At 38.2% G+C, this 23,304-nt stretch overlaps 1 protein-coding gene across 1 annotated transcript in view; it reads left to right on the top strand.

The window, feature by feature from the left end:
* Positions 1-387: 387 nt before the first annotated feature.
* Positions 388-23,304, top strand: part of ELP2 (elongator acetyltransferase complex subunit 2) — a 39,129-nt gene continuing 16,212 nt past the window's right edge. The window contains exons 1-12 of the mRNA XM_063398333.1: positions 388-567; positions 669-747; positions 2,457-2,542; positions 4,307-4,457; positions 5,658-5,735; positions 9,463-9,527; positions 15,272-15,338; positions 16,224-16,358; positions 17,260-17,355; positions 19,035-19,135; positions 21,090-21,221; positions 21,705-21,854. Of these exons, the coding sequence (XP_063254403.1) occupies positions 436-567; positions 669-747; positions 2,457-2,542; positions 4,307-4,457; positions 5,658-5,735; positions 9,463-9,527; positions 15,272-15,338; positions 16,224-16,358; positions 17,260-17,355; positions 19,035-19,135; positions 21,090-21,221; positions 21,705-21,854 (1,272 nt within the window). The 5' untranslated portion in view covers positions 388-435. The remainder of the gene's footprint in view (positions 568-668; positions 748-2,456; positions 2,543-4,306; positions 4,458-5,657; positions 5,736-9,462; positions 9,528-15,271; positions 15,339-16,223; positions 16,359-17,259; positions 17,356-19,034; positions 19,136-21,089; positions 21,222-21,704; positions 21,855-23,304) is intronic.

The following is a 23,304-nucleotide window of genomic DNA, read 5'->3' on the forward strand; positions in this document are numbered from 1 at the left end:
TGGTGAAGGGTCCAGAGGGTAAATCCTATGGGGAGTGGCTGAGGGAGCTGGGGTTGTTTAGCCTAGAGAAAAGGAGGCTCGGGGGCACCCTGATGCTCTCCATAACTCCCTGAAAGGAGGCTGTAGCCAGGTGGGGGTCGCTTTCTTCTCCCGACTGGAGAGCGACAGGATGAGGACACAGCCTTAAGCGGCCCCAGGGGACATTTAGGTTGGGCACTGGGAGGGATTTCTTCACAGAAATCAGTGAACAGGAAAGTTTTAAACTTTTTAAACCCTTGAGCTCTCGGCAAAATCTGCAATAAAGATAAAAACTTCCACCTCCCCCCGGAAACCCCCACACCCGCCCGGCGGCGGCCGCGCCCCGCCCCTCAGGGCCCGCCCCGCGCGGGGTCGTTGCCATGGGAGCCGCGCGGGGTCGCGCACGCGGCGGCGAACATGGCGGCGCCCGTGTCGCTCTGTCACATCGCCTGCTGCGCCAACCGGGCGGGCGGCGGCGCCGTGGCCTGGGGCCGCGGCGGCCTCCTCGCCTTCGGCAGCTGCCGCGACGTCATCCTCTACGACCCGGCGGTGAGCTGATGCGCTCTGGGGTGGGACCGGGACCGGGAGCGGGAGCAGGACCAGGATCGGGAGCAGTTCCTCACGCTCGGTGCTGTCTGTCTGTCCCGCAGGTGAGGCGGGCGGTCGCCGCCCTCCGCGGCCACGCCGGCAGGGTGAACTGCGTGCGCTGGGTCCGCCGGCGGGACCGCGGTGAGTAGCGCGGCCTTGCACCCCCCGTGCCTCGGGGTGCGGCGGGGCCGGGGCCGGTTCCCCTCGGGCCGCGGGCGCTGCTGCCCTTGCAGGGGAGAGGAGGAGAGGGAGGCTCGGCTACAGCGGGGCTGCGCGGTGCACCCAAGGAAATAGGGGACTGCGAGGCTTGCAGCGCATCCTAAAGGCCAGCTGCTCAGTAGGGATTTTCACAGAATCAGTTAGTTTGGAAAATGTCTTTGGTATCATCGAGTTCAACCTGTAACCCAACACCACCGTGCCAACCAGACCATGGCACTGAGTGCACGTCCCTTCTTTCCTTAAATACCTACAGAGACAGTGCCTCCACCACCTCCCTGGGCGGCCCATTCCAGTGTCTGTGCACCTTTCTGTGAAGACATTTTCCCTGATATCCGAACTAAACCTCCCCAGGCACAGTTTAAGACTGTTCTCTCATCCTGTCGCTTGCGACCTGGGAGAGGAGACCGACCCCCACCTGGCTATAATTCTTTTCAGGGAATTATAGAGAACGATAAGGGCAGCCTTGAGCCTCCTTTTCTCCAGGATAAACATGCAGCTCCCTCAGCCATTCCTCATAAGATGCGTTCCTCATACCTTTGTCAGCTCTGTTGCCCATCTCTGGACCTGCTCCAGCACATTAGTGCCCTTCCTGAACTGAGGGGCTCACAACTGGACACAGTGCTCGAGGTGTGGCCTCATTTGAATAGATAGGTCTACAGGAATGCAACCTGCCAAAGCCAGGTGAGCTGCCTGGTGGGTGAGGGCATCTCTGCTCCCGGCCCCACAGCCAGGGGCACCCCAACAAGATGTGTGCCTGGGGCTGCAGCAGCCCACACAGGTCGATTGATGGCTTGTGCTGCTTGTTCTGCTACCAGTCTGTAGTAAGGTTTGGAGCTGTGCGTGTTTTGGCTTTGTAAACTGATTTGCAATGCCTTTGCAGCAATCTCTGAGTATAAAGCTCTGAGGCTGCATAGAGGTTATGTGCTCAAAAAAAAAAAAAGAATGTTTAGATAGAAATGTTAGAGACGTTTATGAGGTTTTTGCTGAATAGTAATTCCAGGATTTAACATTGATCAGGGCAGGCTTTACATAGGCATATATTCTTGCCCTTAGGCATTTATGGAAACTCACTGAAAAAGAGAAATGCACCTGTTGATTAGACTGTTAATTAATGTACTGCTTCCTTTTTTTGAGAAGTATTGAGGTGCAAACATTAGTTTTAATAGTGATATAAATTGCCATCCTTTGAACGGGTTGCACTAAAACATATTCTTCTTAAAAATTATTAAAATAAGTTATTTTCAGGGAACTTGGGAATTGAATTTTCTTGTGAAGCTTTAAATTCTGTTTGTTTAGATTTCTCTTGCTTTATTTTCTTTTCTTCCAAAAACACCAAATAAAACCACAAAAGATTGGTTTACACTGTTGGATTTGAGAGTCTTTTGGAAAGGTATTTTTACCACTTTCATAAAGAACTTTAAATAGTCCTGTGAATTTTCTCTTTATGTTTTCTTAGGGAATATCTTTGCTCTTAGCCTGCTCTGCACAGTCCAACTGTTATTAACCATACTTTATTTTGGTGGAAGCTTTGGTTACCAGTGATACTTTGTGAGTAGTAACCAGCAGAACTGTTTATGTTGTTCTTACAGAGTTAAGTGTACACTGAACTAACCAAACCTTTTTTTTTTTAGCTTCTGAAACAGAGTTAATTTCTGGTGCATCTGATAAACAACTTATTCTTTGGGAATGGAAAGATACAGTAACATGGAATAATCAGGTAAGCAGGAATAACCTCTTTTCAAATCTCCCTCTGCACTAGTTGCTCACATATCACAAATTATCTGTTTTGTCTGTATTTCTGGTTCATACTATTTGTTTCACTTTGACTGTTTTTATTTTTTATTTTTAATTGAACTCTGTGTGTACGTCCTTTAAATTGTTGGTACTCTGTCTTGCTATGTTTTACTATAAATGTTGTTTCCTCTTTTCTGTGGTTCATCTTTTTCAAATCAGCATTGGCAAAGAAGTTAACTAACCTGTCAGTCATTGAGTGGATTTGTTTAGGTGTCTTAGAGATCCTGTTTGTCTGTTCTTGACTCATCAACTTTCTGATCTCACATGGCAGTTGTCTTTAAACCACCTTCCAAGTTTCAAACTATGAGTCCATTCTGAGCTCGCATTTTCTGTGCCCTTCTTCCTGGTTTCCTTGTATCCATTTCTAGTGATTTGTTGTAAATCTGTGCAACAGTGTGGGATTTATTGATAGATAGTCTTACAAGGATGATATACAAGTTGGAGTAGATGTATAACAAAAATGAAAATAAAAACAACTCCACAACAACTCTTTTGTCAGAGAAATGGAGAAAAGTAAGAGGACCTTACTTGCTAATTTGTTATTTGTACTGTAAAACGTAAGGCAAAAGAGTCAGTGTTGTGTGAAGGAGCCTTCAGAATGACCTGAAATTTTGAAGAAAAAACCCACTTGATTATCTAGCTTTTAAAATCTTGCATATTAGGCACTGCATTTGAATGGCTGTGTAGGTAACCCATTTCATCATCTGTCTGAAAGTAGGTTATTAGACCTGGCATTTTAAAATGCATGAGAATGCATAGTAGGGGGAAATGAACCTACTTTGATGGCAAAAAGTTCTCAGAAAGAAGTTATTTCTGGTCCTGATCCATTGTAACTGTTAATACATTTATTTAAGTTACAGACTTTTTAATAACTTTTTCTGCTGATGTGGTGCACAGCCATATGGCAATAATTTCAAAAGAATGTGGTTAAATGTGCACATTTTAATGACAGTTCTAGACGAGTGTAAATTCTTAAAAAGTTCTGTACTGAGCCAATCAAAAATTCTTACTGGGGCCTACGAAGCTGTATTTTGGGGAGAGATGTGAAGTCTGTCTATGATAACATTTGGATAAATGCTGGATGACTTCTGGTTTTAAAATTAAAAGCTTCTCACTGTGATCTTTGTGTTTATTAGGAACAGATTGCAAATGGAATCACCTGTATTCATTGTCTAAACTTAGCTTTTTTTTTTTTTTCCTGTTGGCATTTTGGAGGAGTAAAAAGCTGTTTTGGTTTGTGACAATATGCTAAACATTGCAGCAGCAGCTGCTGCAGCTGCTGCTTATTCCACTGTGTTTTCTGCTCTGTCTCCTTCACTAAGGTTCTCCAAAATTTTGTGGGGTGTTCCTTAGGGTGAGGGACAAGAGAAGGAAAACTGCTCTTCCTAACTTCTATACTGTTTCCAGCTTCCCTCAAGGAAGGGTGAGGTTTGTATAGTGTACAGGATAACATCTAATTCTGTTCAGCTTTGAGCAAAATCTTATCAAGTTGATATTCATTGCTGCTATATCCCTTCTCTGGGTTTCCTGGAAAATGCTCTAGCTTAAGCATAGCTTGGCAGACACTCTGTCATTGCAGGTATAGAAGTAATTTTCAGTATTGATTTTTTTTTTCCCTAAAATGGCTTTAAAAATTCTCTCATCTAAATTACTGGAATTTAAGACTCTGAAATTTTTTCGTGTTCAGCTTGTGAAAAGCATTCCTCTCAAAGGCCACACGGAAGCTGTTTTTGCTGTGGATGCTGTCTACCAGTCAGATGAACCTGATTTAAATCTGCTAATAGCTTCTGCAGCCTCTGACTCTACTGTGAGAATCTGGTCTCAGCATGGTTCGGAAGGTAACACTTTTTATTGTTAGGGATAACATACTGCCTAAATAAGAATGATGAATACTTATCCATTAGATATTCAATACTAACATCTTGTGATGCAACTGCATTGATTTCTCTTCAGACCTTAGTACATCAAAGCACTGTATTACTCTTTGAAAGCTCTGGGTCAGATTTGTTCTGCAGAATGACTTATCTTTATATTTCATTTCAATTTACTTTTTTTTAAATATGTATTCAGATTATGATAATCAGCACCATTGTTTTACTCTGTAATGTGGAGCCAGACGAGCTGTATGCATGTGTGAAGCAAAATTACATAATAAAATGATTACTGCTGGCATTAGAAAGGTGAGGTTTCACTAGTCACTTGTTATTTCCTGTTGGCTTGAGTCCAGTGAAGTTTGGGATGATGGGATCTCGACCTTCTGTTGAACTAGGCCCTTGCATGGAAATACAGGAAAACAGCATTTTAAAATATGTAAAAAATAAATTGGGTAGATAATGGAGATTGAAGGTGTTATTTGCTGGTTGAGTTATGGTGACTGCATTTTTTTAGCTACTTTCTTCCTTCTCTGGTGTGTTTGAAGATTTCAAATTGCCTTGCCTACATGAGAGAGGTGGGAGTTGCCAATCTACATTCCCATGTTCTGGAAGGCATTTTTGATGCTCCCAGAGAACCCAGTGAAGTCCCATCTTTTCCATTTTGTCTTGCTGGTGTGGGTTACAGGGATAGAGGAACTAATTCTTCCACTGTAGAGAGTTTTTTTTCCGCTATCCTCTTGTTTATTTTGATCTGGATGGCTTACTAGTTTTACCATTTCCAGGATCCTCAGGGATGTTTACATGTTTTTCCTCATCTCTCCAGCTCCTGCTGTAGCAGATAGATTCAGTTTTATCTTCCTGCGTTGTAAATGCTGTTGCCACAGGATATATTTTGTAATATTTATTGCTTCTGGTGTGTTACCACACTGAAGCTGTATAGATTTAATGCTCAGTGTTATCTTCTAATTCAAATAACTGGATGAATTTTTATGGCCACACAGAAGATGATGCTTTGTTTAGGCTTCTGAAAAAAAAGTATATTTTTTCAGCTTCTTAAAATAAAAATGGATGGGAAATTTTAACTATATAATATAGAAGGAAATGACAGCATAAGTGTAATAGTTACAGTGAATGAGATAAACACTGTCTGTCCCTGTTTTTCAGCTAAATGCATTGAAATTCTTCAGTTTGGAAATGGATTTGTTATGGATGTCTGCTTATCCTTCTTGCCTGGCAGTGATGGTAAGTAAAGCTGCATATCTTGAATATCAATGCAGGAAGAAAAATCTAAGAAATCCCCCTAACAGATTTTCATTTGACTGACTCCAGACCTGTGTGCCACACTTTTTGTTTTCTATGAAATCTACTTAAGCTGATTCTTGTATCTAAAGATTTTCTCTGAACTCTTCTTAGTAATTAAAAACACAGACTGATTACACTGTCTTCAAAATGGCACTCAGAGTTTAGTTGAACTCTTGAGATGGAAAGCTTTAAAATGGGGTAACAATACTGTGAAAGATTGGGGTAGGATGATGCTGTTAGTTCCACCTTCTCCTTCTGGCTGCTGCATGTGTTTGTTCTTGTTGTTGGAATTGAAAAGCAAGATTCAGAAAAGGCCTACATCAAAAACCATAGGTTCCCAAGCAGTGTTTATCATCTGTGCAGTCTTCAATGTGAAAAAATTGAGATGCTGAACTACTTTAACGTGACTGTTCAGTATGGTTTATGTAGGTTTCTAATAATAGAAGTGATAGATTTTATAGGCTGCCACAGACACAGTCTTTTGGTGCAAATAGGTAGAAGCTTTTTTAATAAAGAGCATGTATCCTCAAGCCAGATAGGTGTGTTGAATTAAGTTTGTTTTTAAGGATCATTAGAGTCTTTTCACCTGGATGGAGTCCTGTCAGGCTCCCAACTGAAAAAGTGCTATATTTTCTTACTGTATCTGGAATTTTCAGCTCTTTGCTGCATGCGTTCCACACTGATGTGTTGTTTTGATTATATGCCCACAAGCATACTTTATTCTTTGGCTTTGATATTTCTGAGAGCTATGCAAGCTCAGTCAAGATGTGTTGTCCCATTTGGAAATGCCAGTGTCTGTTTTCAGAGCATGTCTGATACTAAAAGCAGCATCTGCACCACTAAAGAACATTTACACCTCTCTCTCTCTTTTCCTGTAAATACACTAACGTGTGCTTGTTGAGAAGAAGTTAAAAGTCTTGAGGGTAAATTAAAATCATTACTGCAAGTGTGAATATTCTTTAGAAGTAAAGTGCCTGTGGTGTCTATGAGTATAACATTCATATTGCGAAACAATAGATTGTATCTTCATTTATGATGCTGTACAGGTAAGAAATTCTCACTGTAACACTCTGGAGTGATGCATTTGTTCAGTGTTGAAATCATGTTGTATATAACAGAAGTAACCATACATTCTGAAAAGACCGTAAAGTAAAACTATCATATTAGTTCTTGGAAAGAAATTTGAGTTTCTGAAACTCAAATTGCATGAAGTGTTTGAAGCTTCTTTGAATGGTGGAACAGCAAGGATTTTGTTTTCCAGAGTCCCCAAAACCAGTATTGCATAAAGTTACATTGAGAGCAGGACAATCCTTTATTATAAGTCTTCCCATCGCAATTCAGATTAGTTATTCAAAGCAGTACTCATATCGGCAGTGCTCATAAGCTGAAAAAGAGTTCTTTATTTTCCTCAAGAAATGAAATTATTTTCAATTTGCAAAAGAAAATTCCTTCTTAAAAAACATTAAAAAACATTTTCTAGACATTTGCTTTTTTTGTTCCAGTCCTGATATGAATAACCTCTGCTGCTAAAATTGCCAAGAAATAGTTTAGATTTTGAACTGCAAATGTATAGAAATGTTTCCTGTAGAAATCTGTAAAGGGGCTTTTAATAAAGCATAGTCAGTATTTTCTCCCTAAACCTGACATAGTAGTCCATATAGCTGAGGAGTATGTTAATTCTGAAATCTAAATAAAGTAGGTTAAAATATATTATTAAAAATATCACTGCTGATCATTTGTCAGAAACATTGATCTCTAATGGCAATTTGGAATTTTAATGATCTTCAGGGAAAAATGATCTATGATAAATATAGGAGTTGCTCGGAAAGCTTTACGACGGCTAAGTTGTCAGCTGCACAGAGATTCAAAGAAGCTTTTCTCTTGAGAACAATCTGCATTTCTTAAGTTAGGAACTAAATACAGAATTACTTTTCTGAAAATCATAAACTACATTTCCTGAAGCATTTACAGTAACCTCTAATTTCACCAAGAAAAGAATTTGAGGCTTGCATTGAAAATTGATTCATATGCAAGGGATGCATTAAATTTTAGAAGATGTTCGTGATGCCTAGGATTTTAACTGATTGTCCTTGAAAATAAATTATTAAAAAAAAAAATTGAGCCACTTTTGTCAAAAAGTCAAATAGGGAAAACTGATAGAAAACTGCTCATAAAAACTTGACCAGTCGTTTGCAGCTGGAATGCAGCTTAAACACTCTTCTGGCAGCCTGTTTGTTAAGGAGTTTCTGTACATTTGCTGGTTAGCCTTGAAGAAGAGTTTTGTGTGGTTTTGGTTCTTGCTTGCTTTTTGCCTTGCAGTGTCTGCACAAACTCTGCTTCAAAAATGCTAGCAATAGCATTTACCATTGTACAAATCTTGATCAGCTATTTGGCATATAATCTGATTCTTCCTACCACCTGGATAATGGTCATGATTGTATTGTATTGTATGAAAGAAAACGTCACTCCTGTCCAATTTCTGTGGACCTGATGAGCAGGTCTTCATTCAAAGCAGCTCATCACCTTCAATGCAAAGGAGGTTCCTTTTAGGCCTAGTAAAGAGAGGAGGAGATGGAGGTGAATTGTGATTTAGAGGTTGGAAAGAAGAAGCAAGTGATGGAACTATAAGAATGTGGAATGTGACTGAGAAGTGCAGGAGCAGCAGTGGATAGATGACTAGACACAGATTTGGTACAAGTAGAAAGAAGGAATGAGTATAGAGATTAAGCATATTATGAATATTCAAGTTGATTTTTGATCTATCCATAGTAAAAAGAAAATTATCTCTGTGAAGGGATGTCATGGAGGCTTTTTGTTAAAAAAAGTAGTTGATTTTAGTGAAATTTAGTATCTTGTTTTCTGTCCGGACTTGGGAAATGCAGTTCTCTAGCCCTTAACTTATAACTTATTTCTTCATAGTTTTATACTAAATTTATTTGCTTTTACTGTTTCAGTCCCTAGCAGTAACTCTTCCTCCTTATGGCTTAAAAAAGAAGAGTAGAGTAAACGTTAACTATTTTTCCTCATTGTCTTCTGTTGGAGAGAGGAACTAATACACTGCCTAACTTCCCTTTTTTTAACCTCAGACATAATTTTCTGGTTTGATTGAATAGACTTACAGAGCTTGTGAACTTTTTAGGCTAGCCAGTGGAATTCAACTACCACTCAAGAGCTGAGTAGTTTTGAGTGAAAAATGTTTCATTGCTTTCATATTCTTGGGTACAGATAGTGGTGATCTGTCTTCCTTTTTTGGTCTTTTTATTTACTGTATAATAATTATGCTAACTCCATCTAAAAGTATCCTAGTTGATTTAGGAACTTGAATTGCCTTAGTTCTGAGTAATTTTGTTTTGTTCCTTCCTTCTTCTGTATTTAGAGCAAATGCCTGTAGATATCAATAAAATAGAATTAATTAAAAATTCTTAGCATCTTAAATATTTGTAGCTATTATTTGCATGTCAAAATAACTTGAGTTCTGTGTTCTTAATATACTTATTTATTAGGCAGCTAATGTAGAAAACAGTAAAAAAATGGTATCACACTTGCCTGTCTGTTACTACTGTAATATTTCAATATATTTCTGTATTGATTTGTACATTATTTATATTTTTTCATATCCCAGAATATTAGATCTTATAAAAAATGAAGACCTTCTTTTCCTTTCTAGTACCAATACTGGCTTGTGGTGGTGATGACTGCAAAATAAGTTTATTTGTACAGCAGAATGGTCAGGTAATTACAATTTTTTGTCTCTCGCTCAGAGCATTACTGAGTTCTGCTTCTTTTGAAATGTGCTGTTGATGTTTTTCAAGTTCTTCAGTAAGCCCTTTCTGTCTCTACACAGCCATCACATACAACAACTTTTTTCAGATATTTCATCCTTTTTTCTGGGTAATGATGAAATGTACATACAGAATATTGAAGTTGTCAGTGCATGAAAGTTTCAGTTTTTCTTGATTTTTTTTGTGTGAAGATAGCCCATTCCTATTCCCACTGATACAAAATAGCTGCAACTGTCCTTCTTTATTAAGTATCCAGGCACTGAGTTGTTCATATGGAAATGATGTTACTTTCATTCTATAAATGCTTATAATAAAATTGTTATGACTTCTATCTGAGGAATTTTGTGTTTGTTGCTAAGTATGCCCTTTATGCTTGACTGCTTTTGAACATTAAAAACGAAGCATTTTTAGGAGTATCTGATCTTATAAAAGCACACATTTTTCATGTGTTATTTGGATGCTGGCAATTCTTAGTTTTTCATACAGATAAATATTCCTTTTGAGCAGTAGGAAAACATTATGTCCTCTCCTGCATCTGTTCAGAAGTTTTGTTAGATTCTAAAGCATATGTTGAATGTTGGACTGTTTTCCAAACAGAATTCAGTATCACTTCTTTCTTTCTGTCACTCCCTTAGAAAACCCCTTCAAACCACAAATGCTCTCCCAGTGCACCAGTGAAGCTACCATTTAGAACCCCCCTTTGAAACTGGCAGATGTAGAACCACTTAGTCTGCTGCATTTGCTCAGATACACTCCCTTTAGGGATTAAAGAATAGATATTGCTTTTTTCTTTGTTTTGGAGAGACATAAATGCTACTTTATAGATAATTTTGCCAGTTTGTGCTGCCATGTACAGTAATAAGATATTTTTGGTTGCTTTTGTCAGTAAAATAAGTACTTCATCTCCTTCTTCTATGTTTAATGATTTCTTGACCAGTCAGTAGAAAAGAAGGGTGCTTGGTTAGATTTTTGATTTTTTTTTTCTTTTTTCTTGTGTAGCTTGTAAGTTAAGTCAGTTTAATGGATTCTCTGGGAATTAGCAATGGCAAAATGCCACTACTGATTCTCAGTGTGTTAAGAAAGACATTTATCTCAGGGACTGTGCAGTTGGTTTTTCTCATTCAGAGTTTGAAACTTGTTTTCTTGTATGATTCAGGTTAACAAATTATATGCAGTGTGACTGCCAGAAATGTTCAGCGATACATAGCTTATTTTGCCCATTGTTGGCCAAACTTTCCAGTATAACAATAGTCTGCCATTTTAAAAGACAGTCATTCTGTGGAGGGTAAAGGAAGGTAACTTTAATAAACAAGTTCCCTCTTAAACTTCATAAGCAAGTTTGTGCTGTTTTTTTTTTTTGGAGATAGGAAGCTTTATTTATACAAGGGGTGAGCAATTTTGTTTTGCATATGTTATTTTTCACACTTTCAGTTTCAGAAAGTGTTTTAACCAGCTGTTGTGGCAGAGTTGGCATTCAGAATATCTCTTAAATGAGGTGGAACTTCTTGTTGGTGTCTATCTTAACTTTCCAGAAAATCTCTTTTAGCTAAGTGGACTGTGCAGGCCTTAATGAGAAGAGCCTGTGTTGTGCTTTACAACTATTAACAAAATTAAAACATCCTTGCAAGCCTTCTTACATGAATTCCTGCCTAGCTGCTAAATCTTGTTCATCAGTTTTCTTAGATCTACTGACACCTTTTTTATGGTTTCTCAGTAGTATTAAAGGTACTGGAAGGAAGTGTTACTATAGCCTTGCCATTTTTTACTGGTACTGGGCATAGGAGAGTGATTAGAATCTTAGCTCTTGTGTCAGGGCCTGTAGCTCTGTTCAGTTCATACAGTGACTCTTGTAAAGCACTTCCTTTAGTTAACGTCCTCAAAAAGGTTATGAATGTGAGTATGAATCCAGAGGTAGAACATACATTCATAACAGAGCATTCTAATGAAACTTATAGGGCAATCTTAGACTCTGAAGGAAGAATGAGGCATCTTTACTTAGCTAGTTGAGGCTACCTTTTGGTAAACTCCTTCATTTTACAGTCAAAATGTATTCATTAATTAAAAACTGCTTGGTTTTTAAAACCAAGTGGACACACTTTACATCTTTTGAGACTCCCTACCCGTAGATTTCTTACTGTGTTAAATAGTAGAGAGAAAATGAGCTCTGCTTTTCTGTCTTGTTGGAAGAGGGTATTGATTTATAAAAGTATCCAGGGAAAAGTCTTTCAGAAACCATAATATGTCTTCCTGCTTGAGATATATCATCTACAGATGTGGCCTGTGGAGGGCAAGTAAGTAAACCAGCAGATTAAATTAGAGTTTTAAACCAAAACATTTCTATTTGAGCTTTATTTTTCTGAGAAGGTGGTGCACTGTGTGTTTTGGGTGCAACTCAAATAGTTTGGCGTAGCTGAGAAGTGGAGTAGGGGGATGAATCAAAGATAATTCTGGCACTTTCCATTCTGTTGATATTAACAGCTGTGTAGAGAAGGGGTATCACATCTAGTGGAGAAAAAATGAGAAGACTTGGCACTATTGGCAAATTTACCCAATTGCTACTAGCCTGGTCCTGAAAGAGATGTACCCAAAGTGTGGGCAGGATTAGTTGTGCAGAGTGTGCTGGGCATGTCCACAGCTTCATTAGTTGTGCTACCTACAGAACAGCTTGATTATTTGCTTAAATGAAAAGAGACCAGATTGCTGCTAAGCAACAATGTTCAGAGATTAGGTAAGAGGCATGGGAAAGCCTGTGAAGTAGAGTCAGACCAGGAGGTTTTGTTAGATTTATCTGTTGGTACTGTAACTTCTTATATATCCAGTGAGGACCAAGTGAAAACTGAAACAAAGAAGAAATATGAGACTATAAGAACAAAATGCATAAAAAAGAGAAAATGACAGCTCAAAATATGTATATATAACCTAGGCGATAATAGAAACTTTGACTGAATCACTTAAAAATAATGACCATGTGCATCTGCATGAACCATGAAAAAAATATTTTTTCAATTTTAGAACTTAATACATCTTAAGAAAGTGAATATAGTATGCCAGGAGACATAAACTTGAAAAAAAGAGGAAAAACAATAGTAAAAATCCTAGCATAACAGCATACACTACTCCTTGCTCCATTTCAGTCTACAGTTATTATGGCAAACAGTATCTTGAAAACTGTGACTGAATCACAGAATGTTAGAATATCTCAAGTTTGAGGAGACCCATAAGGATTTCTGGGTCTGACTCCTTGCTCCTCACAGACCACCTAAAACTAAATCATATGACTAAGAATGTTGTGTTCCTCATGCTTCAGGGCATCATCCTTCTGTATATGGTCACAGCCCTTGCGTTCCCTCTGTTTTCCAGCCACTGTACTGACACTGCTCAGATGGGTGCAGAGTGGAGGATGATGTTGTAGGGATGGGAAAGACAGCAGCATGAGTCTCTCATTTAAGGGCCTGGATGCATTTACAGAGGTTTGGGAGTATCTCTCCTCAGCAGTGAGGCCTCATACACTGTCTGGTGCTGGTGTTACTGCTGTGAGTGAATATGAGGTAATTAAGTTCAGCAGCCTCTATCTTAAACCATGTGAGTAGTTCAATGGGACTATTCAATGTAAGCATATACAATTAAAAATTAGACTTATAGCTCACTGATAAGGCATGCTTGTTCTGCAGTACAAAAGAACTGTATGCTTGACTTAAAGCTAAGTAGTGCCTAAACAACTGTTTGGGAAATGACTTAAAAATCTGGGGCGGTATTAATAATCTCAAAGTAATTAGTTTTACTCTTTTAAGGGAAAACAAATGGCTGCTTTTCTTAATAGATCTCTTTGATGTAAGATGAGGAGGGTAATTAAAAAAAAAACCCCACACCACAACACCTTGAAAAGAAAAAATGATTAGATGTGTGTTTAGATTAATATTAGGGTCAGGTTTCAGGAGATATACACATGTTTAGCATAAAAGGAACCATGAAAGAGAAGGATTTTAGCAACAGTTCAGTCTGAACCAGTCTTTCAGTTAGAAATAAATTTACCAACTAACCTTGATGACTATAAAATACAGAGCATTTTCTCAAAAATCACATAAATTATTAAATAAATGTGTTTTATCTATTATCTGAAATATCAATTGCTAAAGATTTTTTTAATCTATTGCCAGAAGCATGTTCTCTTCAGAAAAATCTTTAGGTTGCCATTTCATCTCACTTCCTGTACTGTTCCTTCCTGCCCTTACATATAACCTGTTGGGTGTTTAACATAAACATCTGTCTGGAATGTCCCATCTGGAAGTGCCAGTGGTTGCAGGAGTGACCAGCCAAATGAGGCTTAGGTGGCTTTTAGAACACATTCTTAAGACCTAAACTTTCTCATTTGGAAGTGTCTGATCAGCTTGGTCGGATCATGTATCCTGTTCTGGTCATGAATCTCATATGTAGATGGTTCAGTAATTTTAGGGACGTTTTACAAGGGCATGTAGTTACAGGAGAAGGGCCAATGGCTTCAAACTGAAAGAGGGTAAGTTTAGAGTAGATACTAGGAAGAAACTCTACTGTGAGAGTGATGAGGCACTGGAACAAGTAGCCCAGAGAAGCTGTGGATGCCACATCCCTGGAGTGGCTTGAGGCCAGGTTGGATGAGGCTTTGAGCAGCCTGGTCTAGTGGAAAGTGTCCCTGCTCATGGCTGGAGAGGCTGGATCTAGATGATCTTTAATGTCCTTTCCAAACTAAACCACTTCATAGTTGTGACTGCAGATGTATGATGACGAGAGGCAGAGTAATGTTTTTTGATGGGAAGGTGGTTTTGGAGAATATCAGAAATGCTGGATCAAAGAGTTTCTCAATATGGATTTTTTCATATGCATACAAAATTTTCCCTTTTTTATTTTTTTCTGTCATGGATTGGAAGAGAGACCTCAGACCTTGCAGACTTGTGCTGATAGCAGAGGTTGTCATTTAGTCATAGCTCTAAGTAGGCCTAGGTAAGGGATTTAGTAGAGTATAATGCCAGAAATAATGTGATCCATTATTCATACTAAACTACGTTAGTGTTTTAACTGTAACAGTTACTTCAGGTTTTTTAATTCAACTTGGAATAAAAAAACATCATAGAAGTAGGGCTGTTTCTGGGCAAAGAAAAGCAGAAATGGGTTAATGCTAATTAAGGAGTAAATAGTTGTACTTGAATCAAAATAAAACAAATATGGTAATATTACATATATTGTGAATGAAAATAAATTACTAGTTCTTAAAAGGGAATCCAGACTGTATTTGCATTCTGGTGTTCCTGAGCCCATGTTCATGCTGAGTTTTCCATCAGCAGTTCTTGATGTTCTTCCTTAGAAATTTTGTCAATAAACTTAAGAAACACAGAGAATATTTCCAGTACCATAACTGGAAATTCTTATTAATCATATTCTCTTACAAATTTATTCTTAAAATAATTTCAAAGCATTTCCTCTTCTTTCTATACTTGATTTTACCTGTATTCATTTTCTTCATCATCTGCAATTGCATCCACTGCACACAAATACAAGAAATTACTTGTCACATCAAACCTGCATTATGTTACTCTTGTGTACCACAGTAAGCCTGATAAACTTGAAAGAAACTTGAAGACTTGAAACGATAAAGCTTATTGCTGATATGTGCATGGTAATTAGATGCATTTCTGTGATGTAACAGGAGTTTTTATTCAGTTTCAGAAAACATTAATACTTCCTGGCCATGAAGATTGGATAAGAGGCGTTGAGTGGGCAATCTGTGGTCAGTATGAAAGATGAATAAAGTGGAATAGTGCTTTAATGGCAGTACTAGTGTTTTACCCCTCCAACAGATGACCTTGATGCACTGCAGCACCTAAGCTCTTGTGGTTGTGATGTTTGTTTTCCTGAGATGGTGGTAATTAATATTAAAAATCAAGATGAAACTTTGTATCGTTTAAAAACATTTTTCTTGCTTGTTTCAGCTGTGTTTACCTGGTTGTACTTAAATGCAAACAAATCGGGGTTTTAGTAACCTGTCCTTTTCAATACACAAATGTCTGTATCTGAGTGAGGAAGAGTTGGCTGCTTTTTCAAAGTGAGGAGAGTAGGGGGAAATAGTATGTTTCTCTTTTCTTTTCCTGCTTTCCCTCCTGCCCCTTTTTTTTAAATTGGGAAATTAAGAAGAGAATCTTTTCAGATGTTAACTAATCAAATAGTTATTACAATGGAACAAAAAAAAAAAAAAAAAAAAAAAAAAAAAAAAAAAAAAAAAAAAATGGAATCGGAGGATGTTACAAGCCTGGAGAACGAAAAAGAGGAAAGGAGATTCTGACAAGTATTGAGACTGATGGAATTCCAGACGCAAAGACCATTAATAGTAGGGAAGTATATGTACAACATGTACAGTGCTTACCATATCTTCCACATCTTACAAGCAGGGAGATGTTCGTAGTGCATTATAAAATAGCAGAGAATTTGAGTGGGAAAGTGAATTGATGTTGAAATAAAACAGTGGACTTTCTTATGCTACTGTGTACAATAGGAAAAATTGGGATAATGCTGTTAGGTGCATGTATAGAAAAATGATAGGTTAGTCATGGCAGTGGTTGCAATGAAAATGTGGCTCTATTTTTTTTTTTTTTTTTCTTTTTCTGAAAACAAATAGGTGAAGACCTTTTCTTAGCAAGCTGTGCTCAGGACTGTTTGATAAGAATTTGGAAAGTATGTAAAAAATCAAAGCAACTTCCAGAAACTGAAGATGATTCCATAAAACTGAAAGAGAATGTTTTTACTGTTAAAGGTAGGTAACAGCTGTAAAATTCTCTGGCACGAATTTTCACTTGTGTCTCTTTTCATGGTTCCAGGGAAACTTACAAGGTGGCTGCCACGTAATTTGGTTTGTTTCATGTTGACTGCATTATTCTTAGCTGTTAAAAAAGCAGAATTACTGTTTTAAAGCCAGAAGTTAATGATGTATTACAAGAAATGGTAAAGCAGTGAGAGACCTTAATACCAACATGGGTTGTTATTACTATGCATGTTCCAATTACAATATGTAGGACACTTACTTGTCTGTGGGAGGAAAGCTGTTGTGTAGTTCTTCAGTTTAATCGCTTACCTTTCATTTTCTTTTCGAATTCAATGAATTAAGAGGTGCTGCTATTACTTAAAGATTAGAAACACACAGATAAATATGTGCAGGCTTACTTTATGGTCATTTAACAAGCTATTTAACATCAGATGCTTGCATTGCTGACATTGTAGGGTACATTGTTTGGCATCCTAGTTAAAATAGTGAAGTGTGTATGATGTTCTGCGTAAAAAGTGCTCACGATACTTCCTACAAATCCTAATTTATTGTTTGAAGTATCTTAATGCTTGTGTTTTCAGCCATTTAGAGATGCAAATATGTGTAAGAGTGTGTAGTGCAAATTTAGAGCATTTATTTCAACACTGCTTGAGAGTTCTCCAGGAACTCTGAGAGACCCCTCTCAGGGAATACACTGCCCTGTGTCTATCAATCAATCTGGTACTCAGGACTTGTGCCAAAGTAGGATTTCAAGGAGCTGTTCAGTGTCTGAAAGCTTTTGAGATATTGGTAGATGTTGAAAGCAGTTGATTATTTTCACTAAAGATATCAGAAATGACCTGGTCTTTCTTGGCTTTTAGAAAGAAATATGCTTTTCTCTGATTTGTGGTAGATGCTGATACATCATATGCAGTTTCTTTGGAGTCTGTGTTGGCTGGTCATGAAAACTGGGTGTATGCAGTTCACTGGCAACCTTCCTTTTCCAAAGGTAAAAAGATACCAAGCACTTACCAGCAGTGTAAAGTGTCTTATACATAGATTACAGTCACATGTTTTTGTGTTTGCATGTTCACTTGTCCCTTTAGACAGTGGCAGTCTTTAAATTCTGCTAATAATGTTTCATGAGTAAACAGATGTTGCCTTGTACTCACATTTTCTTTAAAGAATGAAATGAAATAACAGAGCTGTAAAGACTTTACTGTAATTGATTTGTTGGTTATGGTGTACAAATTAGTTTAATTAATCAGTATGAATTAATAGCTCTAATAGGTTACCTTGATACATGTATTTGAAATGTCTGTTCTTCAGAAGGTAAGCACTACCTCAAGAGCTCTCCTTTCTTTTAGTAGTGTTGATTCCTGGAATATCAGTTTTCTCTAGCATTCAAGGCATTAATGCAGACTCCCACTGAAACAGCGTTCTTTATAGTTTAATTTTGCATTTTGCTCTAGTATTTATCTTTCTTTTGAAATCCTTAAACCTTGTTTGCAGTACTGATTTGCTGTTATGTGTCTACCTCGCATATAAGGGGCGGAGATTCTTGATTTGACATTGCACAATCAGAATACTTGTGCTGGCAAAGGTGTTTTTTTTCTGATGCATTTTAGAGTTACTGATGGCAGGTGACTTCAACAGTACAAAGGACAGCCTTGCTGGTGTATATACAACACTTGAACAGCAGAGTGCCATTAGAATGTCAAAATACATGTAGTGAAAGACATAGGACTTGCTTTAAAAATACTGGTTTAGCTATCTGGTCCTTAAAATGTTCTCTTTTTTTTGTTAAATTAGACACCAGTAATGGATTTAGTCTTTTAGAACAAGGTTTGGGCACAATGTAGGCTTGTCAGCCTTGTGCTGCAATGTGGAAACTGTCCTGTTAGACCACGAAGTTTTCCAAGTGCTTCTCTATACGTGAAGCTGCTTGTGTTCTGTGGCCTGCCCAATGCTGAGTTCCCCAAAATAGATTTTCACTAGAGGCAAACTGATCTGAGAGGCATATTCTCAGTGCAGAAGGTAAGGTGCGAAGTCTGTTGCTAATATATCACCTGAGATGCCTGCCAATATCTCTATTATCAAGAAGAGTTCCTCAGTGGTTTTCCTACAGGTTTCACAACTGGTGATGAACCAGCTCCCACTTTTCCATTCTGTGTTGGGCTTTTTTCTGGAGTGTTTCACTGCGTTCTGGGGGGCATTCCTTAGTTACTGTATGTACTACAGGGTGCTAGAGTCTGCTGAAGCATAACAATTTGGGAAAAAAAAAAACCCCACACAGTGAATACTGGGCAATTATTTTAAAATGTAAATCTCTCAGTAAAAACTTAAGGAATGGAATCGAGAACTGCTGTGCATTCTCTTTGTCAAACTCTAGCTTTTCTTCCAAATTATATTTAATTCAATATAAGTTCGGAGTGAGAAAACTGTGGAATATGGTTGTTCTCATGTACTTGTTTCACTTTTTCTTTGGGTGATTGTGGCTGAGAGTACAATATCTCCTAAAGAATGTCTGTCAACAATGCAGAGTCTGTAAATTTGGCATATGAGAACTGCATTGCATGTCTCTGATGCTGAACAATTTTTTTACATGTGTTTGTATTTCAGTATCCCGTAATTTCTTTAGAAAGTATGCTCTTAGGTTGTAAGGTAATAATTTTCCTTGTACTGTAGATGGCAGCATGCAACAACCAATGCGGATATTATCTGCATCAATGGACAAAACTGTGATCATCTGGGAACCTGATAAAGAGTCTGGAGTCTGGCTAGAACAGGCAAGTGTCAGTCTTACTCAGAGTATGTGCTGTATTCAAGTTGTGTTTCCAGCAGCATGTGTGTACTGTAGGGAAATTCTGGCAGAGAAAGGCAAAGTGTTTTCATGGAAAAATACTCATTCTGATGCTCTGCTATGAGTAAAACTGTATTTTAAAAAAGGGATACAATATGATTTTTATTGCTTATTTGTTTTCTAATTACTATACTGAGGAGTTTATAAGGGTTATTTGGGCTCACCTGTCATTCACAGTGTACAAGGCAGGGGCTGCATAGTAACACATGCGATGTACTTGTGGTAAGAGGAGGAAGAAACCCTCTTGAACCATGTGCAGTTCATCCTTGTGGGAATGTGACCTAAGCAGTTACTGCAAAGCAGCTGACACGCAATTCACAAGCCCAGTTTTGCCCACAGTGGCTTGATCATTGGCTGTGTCATTAGGTTTTTCTTCCATTTGAGCTGAATACTCATGTCACTCATGTCGTGTTCTGAAAGCTGTTCTGATGTGGGTCATCCTAAATGAACAAGTAGCAGAACCAGATTTCTCTAGTGCTTTGATGAATGTCTTTTCAGCTGACCTGATTTTCCAAATGGCAGTATTTCAGTTGAAGTTGTTTGTGTTGGGTTAGGCCAGCCAGTGTTTGTGATCTTTCCTGTCACAAATAAAGTTCCAATCATCTCTTGGGTGGAAAAGTGAGAATTACAGTAGGGTATTTAATTTTTCCTCTGTTTCATTGAAAAGTTCTGATGCCTTTGCACTTGAAGCAGAAATTAGTTCATAAAAGGGCAATCACATAGAGATGCCATTTGATGTCCCTGGGTGTAACACGTAGTTGTGGCTAAATTCACAACTGTCTAAAAATGGGTTGTGCAGTAAAGCTTATTTTAAGTTTTGATTCTTTAATTTTATGTTCTCTTTGCATTGGTTTGACCACAAATGCGCAGCTTCAAGTTTAGATCAGACATTTTAACAGCGAAAATCCATTTTGCATCAAGAGAGGGAAATCTGAGCTGGAGGCTTGCAGGGAGGTAGGGCACAAGGGGAACATCCCAATTTCTCTCTTTTATCATGATATGATAAACAAGATGTCTTCAGAAATTCATTCCCCTGCTCAGAGGTGAGACTAGAATTCTGCCTCTAGCATGGAGGCATCAAAGTCACTTCAGTATGAGTGGTACTTTTTTTGAATGAGTGCTAATAAAATGGAAGTACTAGTGCAGTGCCATTTAAAATGGGACACTGGTTCATTTCATTTTGATCTTAAAAGAGGCTATATAAGAATGGAGAAGTTGAAAACTTGAAATAAATTGTTGTCTTATGTCTTGAATAAAACTTGAAAATGTAACTTTATTGATCTTTTAATAAAATTTAAAAAGTGGAAGGGCACTAGAGCCACTATAAGGCCTGTGTGTATGCATGTGTACATAGGTGAGAAGTCATAAGAGAAGCACAAAACAGAGGCCAGAATATGCCACAGGCAGAGTGTGGATCAAATTGCAGGGGTTCGTGGGGAAACAGGGAAATGAAAATATGCTAAAGGATCTTGGAAATTAAGTAGGAAAAAAAACGTACTTATGAACGACTGTTTCTTTGGATCATTTTTCTGTATTGTGCAACAGAGCAGTAGCCAGGCAACAGATGATAAGGAACAGTTGCATCCAACAAGCTGGACTGAAACACAGAACATTTGGGTTTCCATCTCATCTAATGTTCTTTCCCTTGGGGCACACTATCTTGAGATGTCTGTGAAGGGAGGCTCCATTCAATTGCCATGCAGCTTTAATTCCCATGACATTTCAGTGCTTAACTTTGCAATTAATATATTCTACAATTGTATTTGTGTGTGTTATGTGAACTCTTGTCTATAGGTAGGTTTCATCTCATGAAGTAAGAATGATTTTGTAGGAATGGAAGGCTGTTTTCATGAGTATTTGACTTCTGTTCATTAATGTAGGTACGGGTAGGTGAAGTGGGTGGCAATACTCTTGGATTTTTGGACTGCCAGTTTAGTCCAGATGGTTCAATGATCATTGCTCATGCTTTTCATGGAGCACTACACCTTTGGAAACAGGCTGCAGTTAATAAGGTACGTTGGTTTTTTTGTTGGTAGCATTACTTAAAAGACTTGTACTTTTAAGTCATTTGAGGTAAATTTCTGTTATTAATAGAGAAGTGTAACAGTATAATTTAAAATTAGTGATTGAAATAGTCCTTTTCTGAATATAATATTCTGTGGGAGTCTCACTCCTGCGCAGAAAGGAGGTTGAAATCCTCAAGGCTCTAAACCCTGTTTCTTACCTGTGGGGATCATGGAATCAGTTGAATAGACTGAACTCCTTTGTAGTTGTGCTTTGTTCACAGCTGAACAAGTAACACAAGTTTCTTTCAGATGGGAGCAATACATCAGTATTTGTGTCTCTTCAGCCTCTCTTGAGTTCTAGTAATTTGCTGTTTACAAATGTCTCTTTCTTACTTTCTTAATAAGCACACTGATACTTCTACTTTACTTAGAATGTGCCAGTCAGTCAAATGAAAAACTCCTTAATTCTTTGTGCAACTCTTTTAATAGAAAGAATGGACTCCAGAAGTTGTGATTTCAGGACATTTTAACAGTGTAGAGGATGTAAAGTGGGATCCAGAAGGAGAGTTTATCATCAGTGTGGGCTCTGATCAAACGACAAGGCTCTTTGCTCCGTGGAAAAGGAAGGAAGAGACAGAGGTATGATCTTCAAAGATTTTGTCAATGTGGTTAAGGGGCCTTGGTCAGTCCTGAGTTTGCAACAAGTTGTCTGAATATAAATCAAATCTTAAAAGTCCCCCAAGCAACGATCTGTTTAAAACTGCTTGGTTTGGTAATTGAGTGTATGCTGTTTTTACTTTAAAAATATTAGTGGCAGAGTTTTTGCAGTCACACACGGTATGATTGCAGTTCAATCCTGAGTCCATGTCCAGATTACCTTCAGTTAGTGTTCTCCCAGTCTTGGAAAACAGGCTCTGCAGTAATTCACAAGGAGGAATACATGACTGGTACAAATAACCTCCTATTGCTGTGTTTAATAATTGGCTACACTGCTGCAGGTAATCATAAAAAACCTCAACTTTGCTTGTGCTTTTTTACACGAACATAATCTAAGCAAAGTTCTCACTGTATTTTTACATTAATTTGTTAATGACTCTGTTTTACTAGAATTATTATCTGAAATACATGAGTGCAGCTGGTACCTGTCCTGTTTTAACCCCCAGCCAGCAGCTCACTCACTCCTCCTGCATTGGGCTGGGGGGAAATCTTTTTAGGAATGCAGCAGTTCCTGTTTGTTGTTTCTCATGCATTTTCCTCCTCTACGAATACAACCTTTTCTGGCAGAACAGTACCAATGTTCCATTCAGGAAACTGGCAGAAACTAGACTGTCTGTAGTCATATAAGGCCTTGTGCCATTCCCTGGGGGAGGCTGTTAGAGCTGTCTCATCAAAGCTTCTGTAACGTAGACCAGCACAGGAGGTCTGTTGTTTTTGAGAGTGAATTTGGCATCAATTCCTTGATTTCCTTCTTCCAGGCCACACAGAAGTGGTGTCAATCTCAGTCCAAGAGCAGTGCTTTGTCTTGTGTTGTAGGAAGGACATTTCCAGTTTTCTTCCCTGCTTTTTACCCTAATCTCCACTCAAGAGGGTACATTAAATATACAAAATTCAGGACTAGCATGTGATGTAACCTGGCAGCATTCAAGAGTTGTCAATACCATGTTTTACTATGTATGCTGCTTGCTAAATTTTAATCCTATCTTCTGAAAGAACTGATCTTTGTATGATTTACCTGCACAACTCTCCCTGAGAATTTTGAATCAATCGATTTAGCAGAGTGATTGCAGTCTCCAGTTCTAAATTTGGCATGAACTGAATTCTTGTACTTTGCCTTCCTGTTCTGACACAGAGCAGCCACCAGGCTAATTTGACCAGATGTAAATCTAAGTAGTTTCTCTATTTGCTGCTGCATGAGGTGTGGGAGAAAGCCTTAGTATCCTTTTTGGATGGGTGAAATGGAGGGTTGTAATAGAGATGGGTCATTTGAAGAGGTTTATTCAGGACTTCTGAACCCTGGGAAGGTTTTTAGTTCTGCCACTCATGAACTTGGATAACACAGACTTTTAAAATGCTGTACTTTCTTTGTCAC

Source organism: Prinia subflava, chromosome 1, assembly GCF_021018805.1.
Source record: "Prinia subflava isolate CZ2003 ecotype Zambia chromosome 1, Cam_Psub_1.2, whole genome shotgun sequence".
Taxonomy (NCBI): domain Eukaryota; kingdom Metazoa; phylum Chordata; class Aves; order Passeriformes; family Cisticolidae; genus Prinia; species Prinia subflava.